At 38.5% G+C, this 26,288-nt stretch overlaps 1 protein-coding gene across 14 annotated transcripts in view; it reads right to left on the reverse strand.

Moving 5' to 3' along the window:
- The window catches only part of ATXN2 (ataxin 2), a 132,820-nt gene that overhangs the window by 47,661 nt on the left and 58,871 nt on the right, over positions 1-26,288 (reverse strand). For 12 of the 14 annotated variants that reach the window (XR_005016201.1, XR_005016200.1, XR_005016202.1 and 9 more), the window contains exons 6-14: positions 16,840-16,964; positions 14,158-14,249; positions 13,478-13,675; positions 11,829-12,007; positions 8,929-9,138; positions 5,309-5,491; positions 2,879-3,076; positions 2,372-2,479; positions 2,027-2,097 (exon numbers count right to left, since the gene is read on the reverse strand). Coding sequence is in view for 10 of the 14 variants with exons in the window: in XM_036823297.1 (XP_036679192.1) it covers positions 2,027-2,097; positions 2,372-2,479; positions 2,879-3,076; positions 5,309-5,491; positions 8,929-9,138; positions 11,829-12,007; positions 13,478-13,675; positions 14,158-14,249; positions 16,840-16,964 (1,364 nt within the window). In the remaining 4 variants the exon portion in view is untranslated. The remainder of the gene's footprint in view (positions 1-2,026; positions 2,098-2,371; positions 2,480-2,878; positions 3,077-5,308; positions 5,492-8,928; positions 9,139-11,828; positions 12,008-13,477; positions 13,676-14,157; positions 14,250-16,839; positions 16,965-26,288) is intronic. The other 2 variants (XM_036823303.1, XM_036823302.1) reach the window with 2 other exon arrangements.

Genomic DNA, 26,288 nt, shown 5'->3' on the forward strand with positions numbered 1-26,288 from the left:
TCCATTTTGAGTTGATTTTTGTGTATGGTATAAGGCAGTGGTGCAGGACTTCCCTGGTGGCACAGTGGTTAAAAATCTGTCTGTCAGTGCAGGGGACATGGGTTCAAGCCCTGGCCCGGGAAGATCCCACATGCCACGGAGCAACTAAACCCACGCACCACAACTACTGAGTCTGTGCTCTAGAGCCCGTGAGCCACAACTATTGAAGCCCACATGCCTAGAGCCCATGCTCCGCAACAAGAGAAGCCACCGCGATAAGAAGCCCACGCACCACAACAAGAGTAGCCCCCGCTCACCGCAACTAGAAAAAGGCTGCTCGCAGCAACGAAGATCAAACGCAGCCAAAAAATAAATAATTAAAAAAAAAAAAAAAAGAGACAGTGGTGCAGTTTCATTCTTTTGAATGTGGCTGTTCAGTTTTCCCAACACCACTTATTAAAGAGACTGTCCTTTCCCCATAGTATATTCTTGGCTCTTCTGTCATAAATTAATTGACTGTATATGCATGAGTTTATTTCTGGGCTCTCTGTTGTTTCATTGATCTGTTTCTGTTTTTATGCCAATACCATACTGTTTAGATTACCGTATCTTTGAAATACAGTTTGAAATCAGAGAGCGTGATACCTCCAGGTTTGTTCTTTCTCAAGACTGCTTTGGCTATTCAGGCCTTTTGTGGTTCCATACAAATTTTAGGATTGTTTGCGTTATTTCTGTGAAAAAAGCCATTGGAATTTTGATAGGATTGCACTGAATCCATAGATTGCTTTGGGTAGAATGGACATTTTTATGGGAAAACTAAAATTCTTATGTGACTCAGAGAAAAAAAAACCTGTGATTGCCGGTACAACTTTGGTTCATCTATATTTTGGTAATAAAAATTAATATTTATTGAGTATATACTATGTGTCAAGAACTATATTAAACACTTTACAGGCAGTATCTCATTAATTTTCACAAGAACACGATGAAGTAGGTTCTACAATTATCCCATTTTGGCTTGGGAGATGCAGACAACATGCCTCAATGTTGTACAGAGGGCAAGATTTAAACCTAGATCATTGGGACTTCCCTGGTGGCACAGTGGTTAAGAATCCGCCTGCCAATGCAGGGGACACGGGTTCAAGCCCGGGTCTGGGAAGATCCCACATGCCGCGGAGCAACTATGCCCGTGCACCACAACTACTGAAGCCCGCGTGCCTAGAGCCTGTGCTCCGCATCAAGAGAAGCCACCACAATGAGAAGCCACCACAATGAGAAGCTCACGCACCGTAATGAAGGGTAGCCCCCACTCACCGCAACTAGAGAAACCCTGCACGCAGCAACGAATGCAGCCAAAAAAATATATAAATAAATAAATTTATTAAAAAAAAATAAAATAAAATTACTCAAAATATAAATTGGCGCAGCCACTAAGAACAACAGTATGGAGGTTCCTTAAAAAACTAAAACTAGAGCTACCACATGATCCAGCAATCCCACTCCTGGGCATATATCTGGAAAAGACAAAAACTCTAATTTGAAAAGATACGTGCATCCCGACGTTCACAGCGGCACTATTTACAATAGCCACAACATGGAAGCAATCTATCTAAGTGTCCATCGACAGACGAATGGATAAAGAACACTGAGCTTCCGCTATAGAGACCGCGAGCCACAACGACTGAGCCCACGTGCCACAACTACTGAAGACCACGCACCTAGAGCCTGTGCTCTGCAACAAGAGAAGCCACTGCAATGAGAGAAGCCCGCACACCTCAACGAAGAGGAGTCCCTGCTCCCAGCAATTAGAGAAAGCCCGCCTGCAGCAACGAAGACCCAACGCAGCCAAAAAATAAATAAATTAAAAAGGAAAAAAAAAAGAAAAAGATGTTTAGCTTTCTACACACATGGTTTGATTTTTCTGGGTGTATATATAATGCATTTTTTTTTTATAATGCATTTTTGTAAATGGATGATATAAGAATTTTTAGTAATGCTTAAAAAAAATTTTTTTTAATTCTAATTCATTAGTCAATACGATACTTACCCTAAAGTCATTCTTAAATTTCTTTAAATCATCAATCTGTTTTCTATGTTCAGAAACAATTGGTGATATACCTGTAAAATTAAGAAGTGTTAGATCCAGATTTATTTCTAATCTTTAATTTAAAATTCTTTTAGGATGGGATGTTAGAAATGAAAATAAACTCTATTATCAAAATAATAAAAATTTCAATGTTAATTATAGATTTTGACATGTTAAATTATGCATTTAAATATGCACAATCCTAAGAAAAAGTACTGACCAAAAATACTCTGTATTGGGCATGAGAGTAAGACATATTCCTTCTTATCTCTACAGTTATACCCAAAGACTTTTTAAAGCTCTAACCTTTACTTTCAGCTTTTGAGAAGCTAGGTGGTGTCTCATTGGGCTTCATATTTTCTTTATTCCCTGCAGAAGAGTTCTGCCTCTGATCTTGAAGCCTGGAATCTTTAGCTAGAAAATAATATTTTACAAAAACTCAAAGTTAGATAGGAGCTATAGAAGTAAAAGGGGAAAATATTCAACAAATTTGATCCTATGTTTTTGGAAAAGAACATTTAAACAGAGGCTTTCCAATTTTGCAGACATATGAAACACTAATAATTTTATTTATATTGACATTTACTACCCAGGAATGTAAACTACCTTAACAACACACATTCAAGAATAACATATGAAATTAGTAGCATTACTTAAACAACTAACTTCATTTACATAAAATTTTAAATGTACCCTCAAATATTGATACATACCTATGAATAAAACAACATAGCCAGTTTTCATAAACTTTTAAACCTCTAACACTCAACTTCACAAATGTCATTGTGGATCTGGAAGCCCTTTCTTACATACCCTCAAGAGATGGGGTTACAGCTCTGTTGGATGCAGGACTGGCAGGCGTAGGAGATGCAGCTGGTACAGGCATAGCAACAGCTTCAGCTGGAATAATACCAGCTTGGGGAGAAGCAAGAACTGGCCCACTAGGAGTATTTCCAATACTATTCTGCCTGGGAGACCTGGGTCTGTGAGTTTTAGGGGATAATCTTGGAACTACAAGAAAGAGAAAAGTTACCCATTATATTCTCAGTTCAATGTCACTTCTTCAAAAAGGCTTTTCTGAAGATCTAGGTAAAATAGTTCTATCTGACCTCCTCCCCAATTACTTTTTATCCCATCACCCTGTTTTCTTTTTCAAAGTCTCAGGAATAGCAGTGATGATGGACAATACAAATATCTGAAGAATGAAAGCAATTACTAATACCTATGTCCAACAGTAGTTTTCCCTCCTAACTAATTATATTAATTCTAAAACAAAGTATTTTAAATGAATTTAGAAACTGGATTTCTAAGGCAGGAAAAATGCTACTTTTTAGGATAAAGATAACATTCTCTACTAAAAAGTGAGACTGTTTCTTTAAAATAGGTGGTGGTGGTGGTCGGGGGGGCGGGAAATCCCTAAGAAGTAGGCTTATTTGGCCCTCCTTCAAATAATAAACTCAAACACCTTTTAGCAGTTTGCAGCCAATACTACCTGCTCTTTCTTACCACATCAAAATCCACTCTGCAGTAACTAAGGAAATTGGGAACTCAATTTAGCTCAAAGGGGAAGCTAATCCAAGGAGGGGTTTAAATTCCACATGACTTCAAAATAAATATCTAATAGGTTTCATATGCCATTATAAACCTATTCAGATTCAAAGATTTAGAGAAAAATGGTTCAATTTGCTTCACTTTAGTGGTTCTTTACTTTTTTAAGTCAAAAGGGTCATGGAAGGAAAGTATTATTCAACAACTGTCATTTTTCTAATTAGTATAAACAGCAAACCTATAACACAGTTCTGTATCTCCAAAACTGTGATTTTACTCTTTCACTTCTATAATCATGTTGTCACTTTTAAAATTCATTTCCAGACCACCTGAGTAATGTCAAACAATTAATGGTACACTAAAGAAATAAAGATTTTAGAAATTCTATTTTTTGTTAATTGAATCATTTCCTTGTAATTGAAGACCAAAGAAGAAAACAGAAAGTTCAAAGGAATTTACAATAAAATTATACCAATATGAAGGTGAGCAATGTGTACCAACTAAAGATATTTAATGGAGCTGGGTATATTTTTGTTTGTTTAAGCTTAAAGATCTTTTTCTTTTATAAGTTCTATGCACTGATTAAGATAGATTATGACCGAAAACCACAATCATCGCATGCTCAAACTAGTTATCATGGAAGCAAAACATCAATATTAAGTAGCAAAAGCAGTCTTAACTTAATTGTAAGATCCTGTCAAAGTATATTTTTCACACTTTTATAGCTGCCATCAGCACATTCTTCAGACTAATCACAGATAAAACTTGGGCCCCCGTGTTTGTTAGTCCTTAAAAGGGAAATATGGTCAGGAATTAGTGCCATATATTGGTGCTACAGAAACACAAGGACCTGGGCCCAGAATACTGCCTGGCATAAAGTAGGATGTCAATAAAAATGTATGGAATGGGGCTTCCCTGGTGGCGCAGTGGTTGAGAATCTGCCTGCCAATGCAGGGGACATGGGTTCGAGCCCTGGTCTGGGAAGATCCCACATGCCGTGGAGCAACTGGGCCCATGAGCCACAACTACTGAGCCTGCGCGTCTGGAGCCTGTGCTTCGCAACAAGAGAGGCCGCGATAGTGAGAGGCCCGCGCACCGCGATGAAGAGTGGCCCCCGCTTGCCACAACTAGAGAAAGCCCTCACACATAAACGAAGACCCAACACAGCCATAGAAAATAAATAAATAAAATAAAATTAAAAATTAAAAAAAAAAAAAAAATGTATGGAATGAATAAACGGGGTGGGGTGGGGGGGGAAACACACAGCACCATAAGCCCAAAATAAATGTTTGTGGAATGAATCAATAAACAAAGTTGCTAAGAAGACACGAAATATGATCCCTCCAAATGTTATGTACTGTATTTGCCTTCCATTTGAGTGGTACTTTATAAAACTATAAAGTATATTCTTATTAATGAACCCCACATGAATTTCATCACAAGACCATAAAGTAGATTAGCTAAAGATTACTCACTGAGAAAACTGAAATTCAGAATGATCACATGATTTGCCCTAACATATGGTAAGTGGTAGAGCCCAGAAAAAAAAATAGTTTTCCCAATTCCTGGTTACTCCACTATTTTTCATATATATACTTAGAGTTCCTCAAACATAGCTCAAGCTCAGCCCTTTTTACATCTAGTAGAATAACAAAATGAACATTATCATTATGCTTCAAGCCAAGTGTTACCTACCCCCGCTGACCACTGATGACCATGTGCCCCCTGCGGGACTGGTCCTTGCTGCTGGAGGAGCAGTCGCTTCACTTGGTGGGGTATGGGATACAAATTCTAGGCCACTGGAAATGGAACCCCTCCCAGCAGAAACTCTGTGATTTCGAGGGTGTCGCTGGGCCTTTGGGGACATCCTTGGAGGCCCTAAGAAAGAAACAGTGAACATCACATGAATGCCACAATGTCCATCAGTACTACTTTTTTGCTAAATACACATAGACCATTCTTTCTCTTTCTCTCTCTCTCTCACACACACACACTCACACACACACACATTCCCCCTCTCTCTCTCATTTCTTCTTGGTTAAGAAAAAGGAAACAAACACCACATATATTTTTGGCCATACTCTTTCAGAATTATTTTGTGGAATGCCATAAAATTTTACAAATAAATTTTATTTTATTTCCCTTTATTTTTAAAGAAAGGGAGGGATGCAGTTGGTGGTAAGAAATCAAACAATAAGATGTCATAACTCTTCAAAGATCTTAGCAATTTGTTTAATCTATACTTATTATTCGTAGGCATATAAAAATAAATATAATAAAATGTTAATAGAGTTATAGCTACATGATGCAATGATTTTTATTTTAACACATACTTTTAGCTTTTCCCCTCAAATTTTCTACAATATATTACCTCTAAAATTCAGGGAAAAAAATTTTAAACAACAAACTATTGACTACGATATGTCTTTGTACTAGTAAAAAGATGCACATTTTCCTTCTTAAATTTCTCCAAAACCTTAATTTATCTACCTCTTCTGCCATGGTGAACAATTTCACGACCCATGTCTTACAACAGTCCTCACCTGTAGGAAGTGTCTCATACTTAACAGGCTATGAACTGAAAATTCTACTGTTAAAGCATGACTTATAGACTAGAATAACTGACATTTGGGGAAGAAATTTGCACTGTACGAATTGTCAAAATTCCACATCAATCAATTCTGTCACCCCATTAGCAATTTCTATTTATAAAGAAGTCTACTGTGTATTCAAACAAAACTGTCAGGCGAAAACAGTGGACACAATGACTCTTACCACAGAAACCTGACAGTGATAACTGGCAAAACTCATTCCTAATGCCAAAGCCAAGGCCCCTTACCCTTACCTTGCCAAACTCTTTATTTTTTATTTTATTTTTTTGGCTGCGCCACATGGCATACAGAATCTTAGTTCCCCGACCAGGGATTGAACCCGTGCCCCCTGCAGTGGACGTGTGGAGTCTTAACCACTGGACCGCCAGGGAAGTCCCTTGCCAAACTCTTTAGAATGTCAAATTAATTTGTGTCCTCAGTAGGAATTCAATCATGGGCACGATCTTACAAAGAATGTTAATGTTATATAATTTTCAACTGGAGATACAATTTATATTGAAGAATGAGTTAAGAACTGGGTATTTGCATATTTATACATAATTTTTACATCCCTTTACAGAAAAAGACCAAGAAAGACGGCTGGCATAGCTCAATGAAATCAAACTCTAACTTAAAAAAATTCAGTCTTTGGCAATATGTAAAATTCTTTCAGAAACAAAATATATTCTCTATATTAAACACAGAAAACCACTATATTTAATAGTTTTATTTTGAAGTTCACATTTTAAAAATGCTTCAGCGTCACCTAACTACATGACTAGAAAACATATTTTAATTCAAATTATTTAAAAAGAAAAACTGAATAACACAGCATCTCTGAATATGCAGAAGGTGTACTTTTGTGTGAGTCCTTACATCTAACTGTCGTGAACACGCTCACACTCACTAATGAGTTCTATTTTATCTAACATATTCTCATGAACATCACTTATGCAAACAATAGACCACAACAAATATGTCAACAGAATGTAGCTTTTCATTTAGAGGCCACCATCACAGGCACTTCTGAGTAAGGAAGTCACCTTGAAAATCATGCTGTTCAACATGCTTTCAACATGTTGTTGAACACGCTGTTCAACAGCTAACAAGGTTAGCTGCTTTAGTCAAGATCACATGACCTCCCTGCCTGGATGACAACAATTTATTAAAAAACAGTTGGGCTTCCCTGGTGGCGCAGTGGTTGGGAGTCCGCCTGCCAATGCAGGGGACACGGGTTCGAGCCCTGGTCTGGGAGGATCCCACATGCCGCGGAGCGACTAGGCCCGTGAGCCACAACTACTGAGCCTGCGCGTCTGGAGCCTGTGCTCTGCAACAAGAGAGGCCGCGATAGTGAGAGGCCTGCGCACTGCGATGAAGAGTGGCCCCCACTTGCCGCAACTAGAGAAAGCCCTCGCACAGAAACTAAGACCCAACACAGCCAAAAATAAAATAAATAAATAAATTTTAAAAAACAGCCAACTTGGGCTTCCCTGGTGGCGCAGTGGTTGGGAGTCTGCCTGCCAATGCAGGGGACACGGGTTCGAGCCCTGGTCTGGGAGGATCCCACATGCCGCGGAGCGGCTAGGCCCGTGAGCCACGACTACTGAGCCTGCGCGTCTGGAGCCTGTGCTCCGCAATGGGAGAGGCCGTGACAGTGAGAGGCCCGCGCACAGCGATGAGGAGTGGCCCCCACTTGCCGGAACTGGAGAAAGCCCTCGCACAGAAACGAAGACCCAACACACCCAAAAAAAAAAAAAAAAAAAAAAGCCAACTAGTTTTCTCCAGGGAAGCATTTTATGCCAGAAAACTGTATTAGTCTCAACATAAGCAATATCAACTGTAATTTTAATGAACAAATCAGATTAAAATTTTAACATATCAAATACTCCGAAATAATGTCAAAGGTCATTATCATTCAGAAAAAAGGTTTTTTACTTATGCACGACATTTAGATTAAAATGTGACCTTTCTATGACACATCCATGTATCTGATATGTAGCAATGGTGGATTTAGCATCAATGAATGAGAACTACAGGATTTTATTCTTTTTTACTGACAAGGGAAATAAATAAATAGATAGATAAATAAATAAATAAAACCCTAAAGATTCATACATAGCTTTCTAAGATAAAAATTTTATCTTAGATCAAGAACTTCTTCCAGATTAAAGACTTTCACTATGAAATATTACAAAACTATTTTTTTTTAAATTCCCCAAACACAAAATTAAACTCTGTATTGTAATCTAAGAGTAAACACACAAAGGCAGCTACATGTAATGTCCCTCTCAAAAAGGACCCCTAAACCATCACTCCTGCCTATGGCCAACAGGCAAATTCACTAGTACCTTGGCCAAGGAGCTATAAAATGATAGGTTCTACAAAAAGTCCAAGACTGATGAAGAAAATTCACTGTTTACCATTAACCACTGTATACACTGTAAAGTGGAAGGGAGAAGGCCCTGGGCTGTAAAAGAGCATCATTACCAGGCAGAGACAAAACCCTCATTCTTACAATTCAGGATAGTTCATAGCTTCACACAGCATTTATCAAATTTCTCTCTAATGAACAAAAGGTTAATAGAAATAGTTTTAATAAACTAAAGTTAAAACACAGAAATTATAGGTTATTAAATAATGAAGAGGAAACTATTTTGTAATTATAAACTCACATAGGAGTTAAACAAAGACAAACAAAAACATGAACAAATTGTGGTATTGTACCTTCTGAAGACATGCGTTTAGGCATAGTAGAGACAGGAGCTGGAGAACCATGAGCAGAGGGGTGAGACGGGGGTCTGGATGGCCGCGAGGGGGGCCTGGAGGGCGGCCGTGTAGGGGTGGCTGCCCGAGGTGGAAGAGAGTTGGGACCTGACTGGTAGCGAGAAGGTGGGCGAGAGGAAGGAGATGGGCAAGGCGATGGCCAGGGAACACCTGACAGAACAAATGATATGAAGGAAAGTATAAAAACTAAAGAAAAAAATGAGGGAAAAAAGTAAACAGAAAAAAAAGTAAAATGACAAAAATGATTTCTTGTACATTTTAACCCTTTGAGGACAGTCATTTGACTTGCGATAAGTTTTAGCATAACTTAACTGACATAAATTCACATTTTACTTTAACCTCCTTAAAATTAAGTCTGTTTAAATGAATACACGTTCCCAAAGGGTTAATTAGGATCTACACATACTACTGAAGAAGACAGTTAAGACTTTGCCTATTAATTCTGCTTCTGTAACTGTTTCTTGGTAATCAATTGTTAAAAGGAGTATAACATACACCAGATAATTTCACACAATAAATCACAAAACTCAGGAATAAGATTATTATTAAAAGTTTTAGCTTGACACATCAGCTATTATATCTCATTAAAAATGCTGGTTTCTTATAACTGTCTGTGGTTTTCATCTAGTTTATACTTTAATGTAAGGTTGAGTTTGAAATCTCATTAAGCAGGTACATTTAAGTAGAAATAGAACATTACTTCTACTATTTTCTAGAGTCACAGGAGTGACAGGTTAATATTCATTGCCTTTTCAAAACACATATTTTAATCTTATCAAATTAGAAAAAGGGGACCTTCTAAATAATTTATGCAGTTAAACATTCATCTAAGAGACTGCTTAATAAACAATGCAACTACAAAGCAGTCATCACCAAATAAACCGACACTGAGGGATATGCACAGGTCAAAATACAGCTAACATGTAACATGACATATCACTTACCTTAATCTTAGGAAACAGTCCAGGTCTCCTCTCCATAGGGTTCCACACACTTGAGTATCATACATTTCCCAGCCCCTTTCAGGTTTTTTATTTTGAAAATTCTGTTCATGAACAACTAAAATTCTTTACTCAGTGAGCAAAGAAATTTCACCCCCAATACAAATGTATAGAAAATACTCAAGAGTGTTCATTGGAGAGGAATTCTGGAGAAAGACTCAATGAAAACAAATGAAATTGGAAACTTAGTGTTCTCTATTTTTCTAACTTTCCAAACTTAAATACCTAAAATTGAATGTCCACTGTTAGCCCTGAGTTAGTAACTAACACACCACCAGTATTATTATTATTATTATTATTATTATGGCTGTGCTGCACAGCATGTGGGATCTTAGTTCCCCAACCAGGGATTGAATCCACGTCCCCCGCATTGGAGCACCGAGTCTTTTTTTTTTTCCATGAGTAATTACAATTTTAATAGTAATATAAATAGAATCCCATGAGTTGGCATTATAACTACTTTCAAATAATAAGATAAAATTAATTTTAGGCTGATAAATTTTAAAAAGCTTCCCATTTTTTTTTTTTTAGCTATATGTATACATATATCCCCATACGCCCTTCCTCTTGCGTCTCCCTCCCACCCTCCCTATCCCACCCCCCTAGGTGGTCACAAAGCACCAAGCTGATCTCCTTGTGCAATGCAGGTGCTTCCCACTAGCTACCTATTTTACATTTGGTAGTGTATATATGTCCATGACACTCTCACTTCATCCCAGCTTACCCTTCCCCCTCTCCATGTCCTCAAGTCCATTCTCTACATCTGCGTCTTTATTCCTTTTCTGCCCCTAGGTTCGTCAGAACCTTGTTTTTTTTTTTTTTTTTTTTTAGATTCCATATATACGTGTTAGCATACGGTATTTGTTCTTCTCTTTCTGACTTACTTCACTCTGTATGACAGACTCTAGGTCCATCCACCTCACTACAAATAACTCAATTTTGTTTCTTTTTATGGCTGAGTAATATTCCATTGTATATATGTGCCACATCTTCTTTATCCATTCATCTGTCGATGGACACTTAACGTTGCTTCCATGTCCTGGCTACTGTAAATAGTGGAGCACGACTGCCAGGGAAGTCCCCCAACAGTATCATTAATTACCATGGTTCCATACAGTCTATGGCACTGCTGTGTCCAATACCCCTGACTTGTATGAGAGATCCATGACCCGTGAGCTATATTTAACCTAGATACAGAGGTAGAATAGAAAAAAATACCTTCCTACTAAAGACACAAGTTTCTGTATTTTACTTAAGCTAAACTACAATATTCACCCTTACACTAAGAGTTGTTTCTATTTTTTTTTAAGCACTTTTTTTCTTCACCATCTTCACATGACTCTCGGTTGTGTCTTGTATTGCAAGTTACCTCAAATCCTTTCTTGAAGTAAGCAGAATATAAATATATAAACAAACAGTTCATAAAAATGAATCTATATTAACCACTGAGTGTTTCACACAGATTGGGATTTTCCATGTAAACTATATCTAAATAATTTTATCATCCAGTATTTTTAAAATTGAGAACCTACCCAAAGTTTCCAATTTCTTCACATATGTGAAGTGTTTTTTTTGCCAAGTGAATGTCTTTGGTTACATTTAGCACTTTATCTTAATACATGAGTATTTCATCATGCTAAATGCTGTATATGCCAATAACATACTAATTTTTACTAATTTTACTAATTTGATATCTACAAAGGCAAATTTAAATTAAGTGAAAACTACTCCACAGAAATCATTAAAGGTATGCATGTTCTTATCAACGATGTAAAACTGTAAATATTCAGAAAACTGTATTTGATGAATGACATTGACAAATTTGGTCAAAATACTTGCCTCCATTAACTACTCTTTGGTCTGAACCAGAATTTGGGTTGAAATCTGAAGTGTGAGAGGTGGATCTCGATGGCATGGAGCCCGATCCAGGCTGGCCCATACGCGGTGAATTCTGTCGCCCACTTCCCCAGGATATGACTTCTCTATTTCTTTGTCCAGGAGGAATATATTTATTTTCCCTGAAAATGAGAGATCCTTTAAATCATTTTATCCTAATAGATACCAGGCCAATGAAACATATCTAAAAGTAATTTAGGCAGAAGGGAATGCTTGTTATTAAAAGGTTAAACACTTAAAACCAAACGGCCCCACTTCCAGACACCCCTATTCTTCCATCTTACTCTAAGCTCTAGCCTCTGGCCTTTCCTTTCCCTCAGATAATCCCGCTAAGGACAAAATATAACAGATGTGTATTCATTCTTATCCACTTGGCCTCTTTATGGCTGTTTCTATCAATCATCATCTGTCTTCTTGAAACTGATCTTCCTTGGTTTTCTCTACTTCGTTTTCTTTGTGATCTCTTCTCTTGGTGGCTGTTCATTAGTTATTCATGGCTTCAACATCAATCCCCCAAATCCACACTGTCAGTCTCACAGTCTCAACATCTCTCCCTGAACCCTTTAATTCAAATCACGACTCCTAAGCTGTGAGTGCCTTGAAGACAGAATGTGTATCTTATTCTACCAGGTATGTAGCAGGTGTTTCTCAACATGTTTATGAATAAATGCACAGAAGACCTGTGAGCCCCTCAAATGCAGTAAGTTGCACAAATGGACTCACTCTATCTCTCCTCAAGCTTGCTCCATGTTTTCTACCGCCATTACCAGTACAACCACCAATCTGCTTGGTTATCAAATAAAACTCAGGGTCATCCCTGGTTTTTCTAACCTTTCTATCACTGGTTCTGGTCTCATTGGTTACCAAGTTCTCACACTTGAACTATTTCAATACAATAACTGATCTCTATGTCTCAGCCAGTTCTCAATGTCCCATAGTTGGTTCATGCCATCCCCTATCTACAGGGTGCTTTTTAACATGACACAGGAAGAATTTCACTACCTCAGTTCCTATCACCAACTGTTACCACTGCAACCTCAACATACACCCTGTATTCCAGACATATGAAACAACTAGGTTTTCCCTGAACTGGACAAGTTCTTTCACCTGTCTTTCACCATGCAAGGAACTCCTCTGTTTTATGTCTCTTTGAGTGGCAGACAGATCTACTATCCTATCACAAAACATCACCTCCTCTGTTAGGCATTCTCTCACCCCACAAAGTTATGCTAGTTCCTCCTCACTTGCATGTTTCTAGTACTTTGACCACCCCTCTAATCTAGGAAATCATAATGAACTGTAATTATATGTACTCCCCCCAAAACCTGTTCATTATTCTTTAACAAGCTCTTCCAGACCTTGACTTGCTCATCACTGTATATCCAACACTTGGCTCCACAGAGGTGATGCTCAAAAAATACTTTCCAAGATTACTGTCATCTTTTCTCTAACAGAACCTGAAACCAACTCCATTTGCATTCTCTACCTAAGCTAGGTTAAAGGAAGATGAAATATAGTAATAATAATACACCTTCTCACACAGACCTTGAGTTGTGTATCCAAAATACTGCATCATGATTTCCTTTAAATACCTAGTGTTTATGTTGTGGCCCTCACGTTCACTGGAATTTCTCTGAACTGCTGTGTATTTTTCTTCTTCGCTCCTATCATCATTTTCCAGGGCCACCCGGGCTTTATACTGGGCACTTGATTCAATTTCTTCTGCTAACTGGTTTGCCCTTGCTTCTCGTTTTAAAAATTCTTCTGAGTTATCCCTTTCTAAGGGCACCCTGGAACATGACGAAAAGAAAAAGCAAAGTGAGTTTCTTTAAGTCATAGTTTACATATCTGTCACAATCAACTATTAAGAGAGTTCAGAGTTTAAAATGCTGGTAAAACTGTAAGAGAGCTACAGTCATCTATTTATTTATAAATCAAAACTTGATTTTTCTTCTGTTACCTTTTCCCTACAGGAATATAACATTTCCAAAACTGGTTGACTAGTCCCCCATAACCTCTGCACTTACCAATTTAGAGTTTTTACAGTGTAAAAAGGAAACAAAATTTATTTAGAGCAAAAAATTAGGGTATAAGTAAACTATATTTCCCTGTTTTAATGGGAATTTATCAGCGTAGGTAGTAAAAGGATAATTCTTTCACATAATCGTTTAACTTAAAATCCAACAGAAACATTTATTCAACATCATAATTTAAGTTGATGAAAATCAAAGGCAAATATGTATTAAAACAAAAGCAAACTTTTAAAACTTACGTATATGAAGATAGACTGCTATCATATGTAGACACTACACCATAATTTTCTTCATTATATCGAAACATATCATTGGGATCCCATCCATTAGACTAGAAGAAAATGAAGCTCATTTTTCAAAATGACAAAGTATTTGTCTTCTTTAATTCAGTTATAGTCGATATCTACATTAACAATATCTCATACTATTCAAGCAAAATCTAGCAAAATTAAAAAACAGGCAAAAATTTGCTTTAAAAATGTCTTAAGGAAAAACTTTCTTCTACACATCAGCCCCTACAAGTTGGTAAATAACTACAGTCGAACCTTGAACAATTCAGGGGGTGGGGTGTTAGGGTCACTGACTCCAGGAATAGTCGAAAATCTGTAGATTCAACCAACCTTGGGAGAGTGCATTACTATAGTATTTACTATTGCAAAAAAATGCGTATAAGTGGACCAGTGTGGTTCAAACCTGTGCTGTTCAAAGGTCAACTGTATACGAAACAATTATTTGAGATGTTATTAGTAAAAGTTCAGAACATTTTAGTTACTTCATAAAATAGCCTCAGGTCAGGGTTCTCTCCTTTCCCTACTCCCTAACGGTGACCTTTCTACAAGGTATTTACCTGAAACCTCTTTGAGTTGACTGATCATCAGGTCTGACTGATAGAAAGGGGTTATCATTATCCATGTCAGAAGAGGGCACAGCATCATCTGAGCAATGTTGATGGCAATTTCAAGACTAAAACTTGCCTCTAAGATCACCCATTAACCTTGGCTCCCTCTGTGCTACTCCAGATAAAACTATAATGTAATTCCACCACTAAATCAACTACTTCGGCCAAACACATGTGGGTAGGAAATCAGTTACTTATGGAAGCTTTAAAATATGCTCTTTTAGTATATACTCCATGTAAAAAATTTAAACAGTGCAGAAAGACATCCAGTGAAAAGTAAAATCTGACAATCCCAGTGTGCACAGATAACCACCATTAACAACTTCTTGGGCATTAATTCCAGACATTCTCTGTGCATATGTAAGAATATGATTATTATCATCAGCTCTCTTTTTTGAAAATTCTCTGCAACTTGCTTTTTTCTTTTAATAAGTTTTAGATATCTTCCCAGAATATCTTTCTTTCCAGTGGACATACAGTACTTCAACTGAACGGAGGTACAATAAATCTATTTAACCCATGCCCTATTGATGGACAGTTAGGATGTTTCCTATTTTTCACTATTAGAATAAAATGCTGTTAAAAACATCCTCATACATAATTATTTGAAAGTCTTATGGATAAATTCTCAAAGGTAGAATTGCTGGACCAAAGTGTATGTGTGGGGACTTCCCTAGTGGTCCAATGGGTAAGACTCCACGCTCCCAATGCAGAGGGCCCGGCTTCGATCCCTGGTTGGGGAACTAGATCCCACATGCATGCCGCAACTAAGAGTCTGCATGCCACAACTAAGAAGCCCGCGTGCTGCAACTAAGACCCAGAGTAGATTAAATAAATAAAGTGTATGTGTGTTTTAAATTCTGATAAACATTGCCAGAATGCTCTCTAGAAAGCGTCTATCAATTTAACTGCTTCGCTATTAATTAGAAAAAAAAAAAAAAAAGAGTGCCTGCTTTTCCATATCCTCCACAGAGGTGATGTGCTGCACAAACCTGAGAACCTTCACATTCAGTTATATATGCTTCTTTAAAAAGTTTGAAAATTAACAATGATACGCTGACTACGTATTTCCAGCTTTGCAACTAGACAATGACTTAAACATCAAACGCAGATTTGTTGAATAAGACTTTTCTATAATATTCAATGAAAGATTCTTCATCCCTTTGAAATTTTTTTTTTTAAAGATTTTTTTTGACGTGGACCACTTTTTTACAAGTCTTTAGTGAATCTGTTACAATATTGCTTCTGTTTTATGTTTTGGTTTTTTGGCCATGAGGCACGTGGGATCCTAGCTCCCCGACCAGGGATCAAACACGCACCCCCTACATTGGAAGGTGAAGTTCTAATCACTGGACCGCCAGGGAAGTCCCCCATCCCATTCAAATTTTACTATCTAAACACTCATTTTTGGCAAGAGACTTTGCTTGTATCTCCACAGTTTAGAAACAGAATTTACAGAATCCTAATGACAGAGTCATTATTAAGTATTTGATTTATAGATGATGTGTTGTGCGAAAAGTAAAAATAATATATGCCAAGAGGCTTCTGGAAATAGATTTCTGTAGAGAATGTTCCTAATTTTAAGACAAAGAAATTTACTTATTGCTTTAATTCTAATGTAACCTAACAATATATCTTAATAATGAGTGCCTCCCTGACAGACAAGAAGCCTAAAAGTCACACTTTGACCTCACCGCTAGGTAAAGTCAACAGACAAGACACCACTTTTCTTAGGCTGCCTTATTCTGCAGAGTACTCAAAGCAAAACATGACAGCATTTCTAGTTTCCCATGGTTTCCAATTTAAATTTTTAAGTTGCTTATTAGGACTTACTTTAAAAACATACAAATAATTCATAAGCATCCCAAAGAAACATTTTTCTGTATATACTGCCTAGGGCGAAGTCTCTATTTACACAATAAAACTGCTACTTTAAATATATTCACAACAACATACTTAAATTAAAACCAAGTGATAGGATGTCATACCACATCACATGACTAATCGAAAAGATTTTGCTTACAACATCATTTTCCAAAGCCTCCAGTTCCTCACTGGTAGTGAGTTCACCTGCATCCCAGGGCTCCAGGTCCTTCTCTTTGTGTTCACCATTCACTTTAGCACTGATAGCAGAGTCAGTAAAAGCATCTGCAAAGGATGGTTTTGGTTGAAAGATCATACAACCAGACAATGGGCTATGTGAATACATACATGGATTTATCAACAGAGATGTATGCTAAATGATAATTATGAAAAGTGAATTTCTGATACAGAAAGAATAGCATTCATTAACAGTATGCTTTCAGATGTGTAATGCTTCTAATACTATAACCTTCAAAAAACTTAATTCAGTAAATGGCATCACAGATGATTATTGGTGAAGGTGTGTTTTACCCATATAATTTTAAGCCACATGAAATGTTATAATGTATTCACACAAGTCATAAATTGTATTAAAAATAATTGCTTTGTGTTTCAAAATGCATCCAGAAATTTTCTATCAATCCATCTAAAACAAAATCTCTTTTGTTTAACAGACCCAGTAATTAGATATGCCCTCAGAGCTCCTTCAGCCAAATGTATGTTGATCTTTTAACTTTCCAAATCCACGTCTACATGCAGGGGTCAGTATCCTAACATACTGTTGCCATTAAGTAACTAAAGCCATTCGAAGTGACCCACCCCCACACAGAACCCATATTTCCCTAGAGCCACTCCAATACAAAGCTCAGGCCCCACAGTGTTATCTGTCCCCAGAAGGTTCAGGTGGCAGGCCTACCTGGACTTCCTGTCAATACCTTCTCACCTAATGTATCCTCTCCTCCTCTGCTAATGTTACTGAGAAGCACTAGCTTGTGAGAGCAGAATGGCATTAGTATGCTCACCTGACAGGAACTATCTATATCATAGCTGCTGTCCAGAAAAGAAAATCTCTAGTTGGAAGTTAGGACCCAGCTAAATAAAGGTCTACTTGGGCAATGACAGTGTTAGGAAATGCTTTGGAGATACCAGCTTACATTTAGATGTCTGGACCTATAAGGTATCACCTAGCACAGGGCTGCGGAGTTAATACTTCTGCTGATCTGGCTCTGCTAGAGAGTACTGGCTCCCAGTCACCATACCCTCACCCTTACTTCAAGCTGCCATCAAGGAGGAGGAGGAAGGGAAAAAATCAACACCTGTGTCTCCTTCAAAAGAGATAATTCCAGATGGATTTTTGATTTGGTACTCTTTCTATAACTGTCACTGGCTCCCCAGTGGGCAAGGTGATGGTGAAATAAGAAACTTGAGCCAGCAAATTTAGGCATGGCACTATAATAAGCCTAGCTAGCTCTTACCTCCTCTCATCTCAAACTACAGATGGATAAGTGGATGTGGGTGTGTATTCATGCACACTAGGGAATAAAAGCATAACTGCACCTATGGGCTTAGCTGCCAGCTCTATCAGGCAGCATGGCTCCCGTTGCTAGCAATTATATAAGAGCCAAGAGCGTACCAAGGGGGATCCCCAAAGCAGCATGCCTCAGCTGGGAGTGGGATTAGCATTCACTGGAAGATGACTGCATTTTGGAAAAGCTAAGAGGTTCTCACCACTGATGTTATCTTCATAATGCCATCTTCAGCTGTAAGCCACTGATGGTCCTAAAAACTTGGCTTTATATGACACTTGCCTGAGTCAAGTTCTACTCTACATCATCTTAAAGTTACAGAAATTCTTGGTAAAACTGATTTTGCCATATGTATTTTCAAGAATGTGAAATGCTCCAGGAAAAACATCAAATAATGACTTACATTAGGTGGCTGAAATTCCCTACTTTAATTCTCACAAAATTAGAACAGAAAACTAGACCAAAGAAAAATTACAAACCAGTCATGTTATCTTCTATAACAGGGGTCCTCAACCCCAGGGCCATGAACCGGTACTGGAACCAGGCTGCACAGCAGGAGGTGAGCGGCAGGCGAGCAAGAGAAGCTTCATGTGCATTTACAGCCACTCCGCATCACTCCCATTACCGCCTGAGCTCCGCCTCCTGTCAGATCAGCGGCAGCATTAGGTTCTCATAGGAGCACGAACCCTACTGTGAACTGCGCGTGCGAGGGGTCTCGGTTGTATGCTCCTTATGAGAATCTAATGCTTGATGATCTGAGGTGGAGCTGAGGCAGTGAGATGATAGCACTGGGGAGCAGCTGCAAATACAGATCATCATTAGCAGAGAGGTTTGACTGCACAGAGACCATAAGTGCTTGCAGACTCATATCAATACCCTGTCAGTGAGTGGCAAGTGACAATTAAGCTGCATCCGGTGGCAGGCTTTATAGGGGCAAGTGAGATGATGTACTTCAATTGTACAGCTGTATCTGGTGGCAGGCTTTAAGTCAGAATCCGACACTTATTTTAGTCCGTGCGTGACCCGCCCATTATTTTAATTACCACTTCCGTCTGCGCCTCTTTCCCGCACTGTGCACTTGTCTCAGTCACAGTTTTGGTAAGCCCACAAGCTAACCCTAGCCAAAATGACTAGAAAACAAACATCACTGGAGAGCTTCTTTGAAAAGGGGGAAAGACCCAATGATGAGACAGCAGAAGACTCTGAGACTGCCAACAAAAAGAAAGTTGCACTGAAAAGAAAATACCAAGAGTCCTACTTAAATTAGGGGTTCATTGCAACAGGTGATTCACATTCTCCAAGCCCACTTGTATAATATGTGGTGACCAGCTATCCAATGAAGCCATGAAACCTTCAAAACTGCTTTGCCACATGGAGACCAAGCGCCCTGCATTAAAAGACAAGCCTTTGGAGTTTTTCAAAAGAAAAAAAAACGTGAACACGAAGAACAGAAGCAATTACTGAAGGCCACCACTTCATCAAATGTGTCTGCACTGAGAGCATCATTCTTAGCGGCAAACCGCATTGCTAAAGCTAAGAAGCCCTTTACTACTGGTGAAGAGTTGATCCTGCCTGCTGCTAAGGACATTTGTCGTGAACTTTTAGGAGAGGCTGCAGTTCAAAACGTGGCACATGTTCCTCTTTCGGCTAGCACTATAACTAGATGAATTGATGAAATAGTAGAGGATGTTGAGGCACAATTGTTAGAGAGGACTAATGAGTCGCCGTGGTACACAATCCAGGTTGACGAGTCTACCGATGTTGACAAGGCAACAACGCTTGTTTTTGTGCGATATAATTTTCAGGAGGATGTGCGTGACGATATGTTATGTGCACTTTTGTTGCTAACCAACACCACAGCTGCAGAACTATTCAAGTCTTTGAATGATTACACATCAGGAAAACTCCACTGGTCATTTTGTGTCGGTATATGCACGGACGGAGCGACTGCCATGACTGGACGGTTTTCTGGTTTCACTAGTCGGATCAAAGAGGTTTCTTCTGAATGTGAGTCTATACACTGTGTGTCATCCATAAAGAAATGCTGGCTAGCCAAAAAATGTCACCTGAACTTAACATTTTGCAGGATGTGATTAAAATGATCAACCACATTAAAGTACATGCCCTTAACTCACGTCTGTTCACGCAGCTCTGTGAGGAGATGGACGCAGAGCACACACGTCTTCTCTTATATGCAGAAGTGAGATGGCTTTCTAAAGGTAGATCACTGGCCAGAGTTTTTGAGTTATGAGAGCCGTTCCAGAGATTTCTTTTAGAAAAACAGTCACCACTGGCAGCACATTTCAGTGACACAGAATGGGTCGCAAAACTTGCTTACTTGTGTGGCATATTCAACCTGCTCAACAAACTCAATCTGTCACTTGAAAGGAGAATAACTGTGTTCAAGTCGGCAGATAAAGTGGCTGCATTCAAAGCTGAATTGGAATTATGGGGGCAACAAGTGAACACTGGGATTTTTGACATGTTTCAAACATTAGCAGAGATTTTGAAAGAAACTGAGCCAGGGTCTTCTTTCTCCTAGCTGGTGCATGATCACCTATCTCAGCTTTCAAAAGAGTTTGAGCATTACTTCCCAAACACAAAAGACCCCCGAACTGGGAAGGAATGGATCCGCGACCCATTTGTGAATAAACGACGTGAATCAACTTTGTTCGTGCTAGAAGAGGATCAACTGCTTGAGATCGCAAATGGCAGTGGCCTTAAAAGTATGTCTGAGACAACTTCAAATCTCCATACGTTCTGGATTATTAAAGTCAAGGTGCAATATCCTGAGATTGCCACAAAAGCACTGAAAAGCCTGCTTCCATTTCCAACATCCTATCTTTGTGAAGCGGGGTTTTCTGCAGTGACAGCAACCAAAACGAGATCACAGAGTAGACTGGACATAAGCAACACACTTCGGGTGTCACTGTCTCCCATCACCCCCAGATGGGACCATCTAGTTGCAGGAAAACAAGCTCAGGGCTCCTAATGATTCTGCATTATGGTGAGTTGTATAATTATTTCATAATATATTACAATGTAATAATAATAGAAATAACGTGCACAATAAATGTAATGCGTTCGAATCATCCCAAAACCATCCCCCACCCACCCCTGGAAAAATCGTCTTCCACGAAACTGGTCCCTGGTGCCAAAAAGGTTGGGGACCGCTGTTCTACAAGAAGTAGTGGGATTATTAATTCATATTTAAGATTCTGTTAATGTTTTAATCACACAAGTTTTTGAAAAGCATGTATTTAAATGAGTAAAGCATTTACTTAGATGGAAACCCAGCATTAAATATTTTTTTTATTCAAGAAATTAAAACCCAGAACAATAGAAGATTTTTTTTAACAGATCACATAAATGGACTTTTATCATTGTAGGGTATGTGTGTTATGTCAAAGTATTTAGGAAAGACTAGGGACTGAGCCAAGCTGTCCTCAAATTGAAAAACTGAAATATACAACAAAAATAGCTTAAATATATTTCTATCAGTATTATTTTAAACAAAATCAAAAAGAATCCCAAACAGGGAGCCAATGTGAAAAAGCAAGCATTTAAAACTTCACTGAACCAAGCTATACTCTGCTAATTACAATTTAGGTGGTATTAAGAGGCCATTATTAAACAACCTAATTTTTTTAATGCTACATTTTCATCTTAAACCTTCTGTTTACAATACCAACCTTATAAAGGAATTAACTGTTCACAGGTTGTTACTTAGCATCACATTTTCCTTTCAGGGCAGAAAAGCGGGGGAGGGAAAACACAAAAGTATGTATCTGTTAGTAAGGAATGATATTCCTTAATTTAAAAATTTCCCCCAAAGAAAGTCCCTTTTTAAAGATGAGCAAATGACTGCTGGTGGAAATGTAAACTGATACAGCCACTATGGAGAATAGTATGGAGGTTCCTTAAAAAACTAAAAATAGAACTACCATGTGACCCAGCAATCCCACTACTGGGCATATACCCTGAGAAAACCATAATTCAAAAAGAGTCATGTACCACAATGTTCACTGCAGCTCTATTTACCACAGCCAGGACATGGAAGCAACCTAAGTGTCCATCGACAGATGAATGGATAAAGAAGATGTGGCACATATATACGATGGAATATTACTCAGCCATAAAAAGAAACGAAATTGAGTTATCTGTAGTGAGGTGGATGGACCTAGAGACTGTCATACAGAGTGAAGTAAGTCAGAAAGAGAAAAACAAATACCATATGCTAACACATATATATGGAATCTAAAAAAGAAAAAAAAAAAGGTTCTGAAGAACCTAAGGGCAGGACAGGAATAAAGACGCAGTCACAGAGAATGGACCTGAGGACACGGGGAGGGGGAAGGGTAAGCTGGGACAAAGTGAGAGAGTGGCATGGATATATATACACTACCAAATGTAAAATAGATAGCTAGTGGGAAGCACCTGCATAGCACAGGGAGATCAGCTTGGTGCTTTGTGTCCACCTAGAGGGGTGGGATAGGGAGGGTGGGAGGGAGACGCAAGAGGGAGGAGATATAGGGATATATGTATAGCTGATGCACTTTGTTATACAGCAGAAACTAACACACCATTGTAAAACAATTATACTCCAATAAAGATTTAAAAAAAAAAGCTTCAGAAGAATCTACCATCATTAGTAAATGTAGTGCTTTGATTCAAGTCTGCTCACAAGAATAAATCAAAGTTAACTGTGAAACACATGAGGCAGGTTTGAAAGCGATGAAACAATAATGCACATGTCATAAAAAATATGCAAAGTTGAAATAAAGTTGATATAAATACCCCCAAAAAAATAAATAAATAAAGATAAGCAAACGGTTTAGGGAAAGACGTGCATAAGATGTGCAGAAGTAGAGAATCAGCAAAATGAGGCTAAAGTGTCAAGATGGCAGGGAAAAGCCTGCTCCTAAATACTGTATTTCAGGTCAACACAGTATCATTAGTTAGAAGGAAGTGAGACCTGGATATTCCATTCTACACTATTACCAGTATCTACTACTGTAAATCCTCAATATGTTATTTTATTAACAGCCATGTTTGGATTTTTGAAAAATCATTGTTGGTATTAAATAGTAAAATGTTATTGCCAGGATTTCTGCAAAATTCAGAAAATCAACTGGCTATAATCTAATTGCAATTGTGTGAATTTGTGTGCAGATTTTCCAATGCCATAAAGTCAGAATATATTAATTTTCCATTATCCTCTATGATAAGAAGCAAAAGCATTATAAAAGCAAGAAGCAAGAATACAATGTGACTGGCAGAAAAACGTTACCTGTTTCTGAAGGAACTACAAGCACAGAAAGAAAAAAAAAACAATAAAATGATCAGATAATAAAATATAACGAAGATGTGCATCATTCCCTGCCTTATGACATCCAATTTAGGGAAAGGGGGAGACAGAGGGAAAGGGCATAATATTGTCCCCTGCCTCTAAACCTTCCCTTCCTTCTGATTCAGGGCAGAAACCCAGTCGTTCTGAGTCAGTGCTGCCACCTGGTGGTAATCAGAAAGAAATGTCTCAACCAATGCGCAGCCTCTCTCAGGCATTCCTCAGCCCCACACCCAGGAAATAAATGTTCTCTGCTCAACTTTTCCTCTTCTATCAATATATCCTCAGTCAATCAGGACTCTGAAAAATCGAAGTTGTCTGAGATTTTTTTAAATGGCCAGAATAGTGGTGAAAAAAGTAATGTGCTAGTGACATGCTTTAAGTTAATAAAAATAAATTTAAAATTAAAACTACAAAATGACATAAAAGTGAATGAAATTAAAAAATCATTATCAGACTTGACATCAGAAGCCCTCAAATGTACTTTCAGAAAAGTCTTCACCAAAATCCTCAGCTACCCATTTCACCTCTCAATTAAACTTTTTCTCAAACACTGAAATTCCAGATAAATAAAAAAACTTATTTCAATGATACTGTTCTGTTTTGATCAATTATTAATACTGTGACATTTTTCAACAATTAAAAAAAATATTTTCTCGGGCTTCCCTGGTGGTGCAGTGGTTGGGAATCTGCCTGCCAATGCAGGGGACACGGGTTCAAGCCCTGGTCTGGGAAGATCCCACATGCCGCGGAGCAACTAGGCCGGTGAGCCACAACTACTGAGCCTACGCGTCTGGAGCCCGTGCTCCGCAACAAGAGAGGCCGCGATAGTGAGAGGCCCGCGCTCCGCGATGAAGAGTGGCCCCTGCTTGCCGCAACTAGAGAAAGCCCTCGTACAGAAACGAAGACCCAACACAGCCAAAAATAAATAAATAATTTTTTAAAAAATAAAAAAATATTTTCTCATCATGTACCATGAGTTTTATATGGACCAATCTATACACAACAGAGCATCAGTTACAGTGGGTACCAACCTAGCAACTAAGAGGCCATTTTTAATTCAATTTTAGCATTGCTGAGTACTGATAATGTACGTGCTGGTCATTCAGTTTGGATGAGCTGGGGATTCATTTTTGACTGAGACACAATCCCCGTCTTTTCCTGCAGAAGCTCCCAGCTAAGGGAGAATAATTACAGAGGTGGAGTAAATCTTTTAGAATCTAACGTGTAAAGTGCTAAAATATAATTTAGGGGGAAGTAAAAGGTGTTCTAATACAGACTAGAGTAGAGTTAAAAATAGTATTTTTCTGAATTGCACACAAGTCCATAGGATTCCCCCAAGGAAATGGAATTTGAGGCCAGAGGAGAGATTACCCTTTTTATTTTATACTTTTACGTTCTATGTAAGTTTTTACACTATGAATATATACTAAACCATGTATTTTATTATACAGATAATATTAAAGAACACAGTATTAAAGAATAGGATAAACAAATAAGATGGGAATAATGAACACAGTAAGGGCCCAGGGTGTGCGGAACGGAACAACAAAAGCAAAGGGACAAGTGGAGGTGTTGTCCTCAGGCAAGAGAGAGAAAAAAAAGAGAAAACTGCAGGGAAATGGGGCACAGGGAGCCTCTAGATTAAGGATTCTTAACCTTTTTCTTTGATCTATGGACCCCTTCAGCATTTGCAGGAAGCCTATGGATTTAAATGCAAAAAATACACAGAAAATCAAAGGAGAGCTTCCCTGGTGGTGCAGTGGTGAAGAATCCACCTGCCAGTGCAGGGGACATGGGTTCGAGCCCTGGTCCAGGAAGATCCCACATGCCACGGAGCAACTAAGCCCGTGCACCACAACTACTGAGCCTGCGCTTTAGAGCCCATGAGCCACAACTACTGAGCCCCATGCACCACAATTACTGAAGCCCGAGCGCCCTAGAGCCCACATGCCGTAACCACTGAGCCCACGCGCTGCAACTACTGAAGCCCACACTCCTAGAGCCCACGCTCCACAATGAGAAGCCACTGTAATGAGAAGCCCACTCACTGCAACTAGACAAAGCATGTGTGCAGCAATGAAGACCCAATGCAGCCAAAAATAAATAATAAAAAAATAAAAATTTTAAAATTAAAAAAAAAACAAAACAAAAAAACCCAACCAAATCTAGGGACTTCCCTGGTGGTGCAGTGATTAAGATTCTGCAATCCCAAAGCAGGGGGCCCAGGTTCGATCCCTGGTCAGGGAACTAGATCCCACATGCATGCTGCAACTAAAAGTTTGCATGCCACAACTAAGAAGCCCGCCTGCCGCAACTAAGACCCAGCGCAACCAAATTAATTAATTAATTAATTTAAAAAATCCAAATCTATACAAGTGATATGAAATTAACTGAATTCTATAGGCATGGAAGTCACAGATACTGCTAACACTAGTGGTTTGTTGTCTGCATTAATAACGGAAAGAAACGCTCCATTTCAATCAAAGATTAATGAAAATAAAGATGTGATATTTTTTCCCACCCAAGTTCATCAATGCCCTGAATCTTATCCATGAACCATTTGGAAATCCATGGATCCAGGTTAAGAACACTGGCTATGTGTTCTAAAAAGCAGGAAGAAAGAGCATTCTGCTGTGGATAAAGGAAATGAGGTAAACAGAGTAAGGAACTGGAGGCGGTAGTCATTAATTAGGGTTGCAGAAACAGGTTAGAAAAGGGTCTGCTGAGCTGAAG

This window comes from Balaenoptera musculus, chromosome 14, assembly GCF_009873245.2.
Source record: "Balaenoptera musculus isolate JJ_BM4_2016_0621 chromosome 14, mBalMus1.pri.v3, whole genome shotgun sequence".
Lineage (NCBI taxonomy): Eukaryota > Metazoa > Chordata > Mammalia > Artiodactyla > Balaenopteridae > Balaenoptera > Balaenoptera musculus.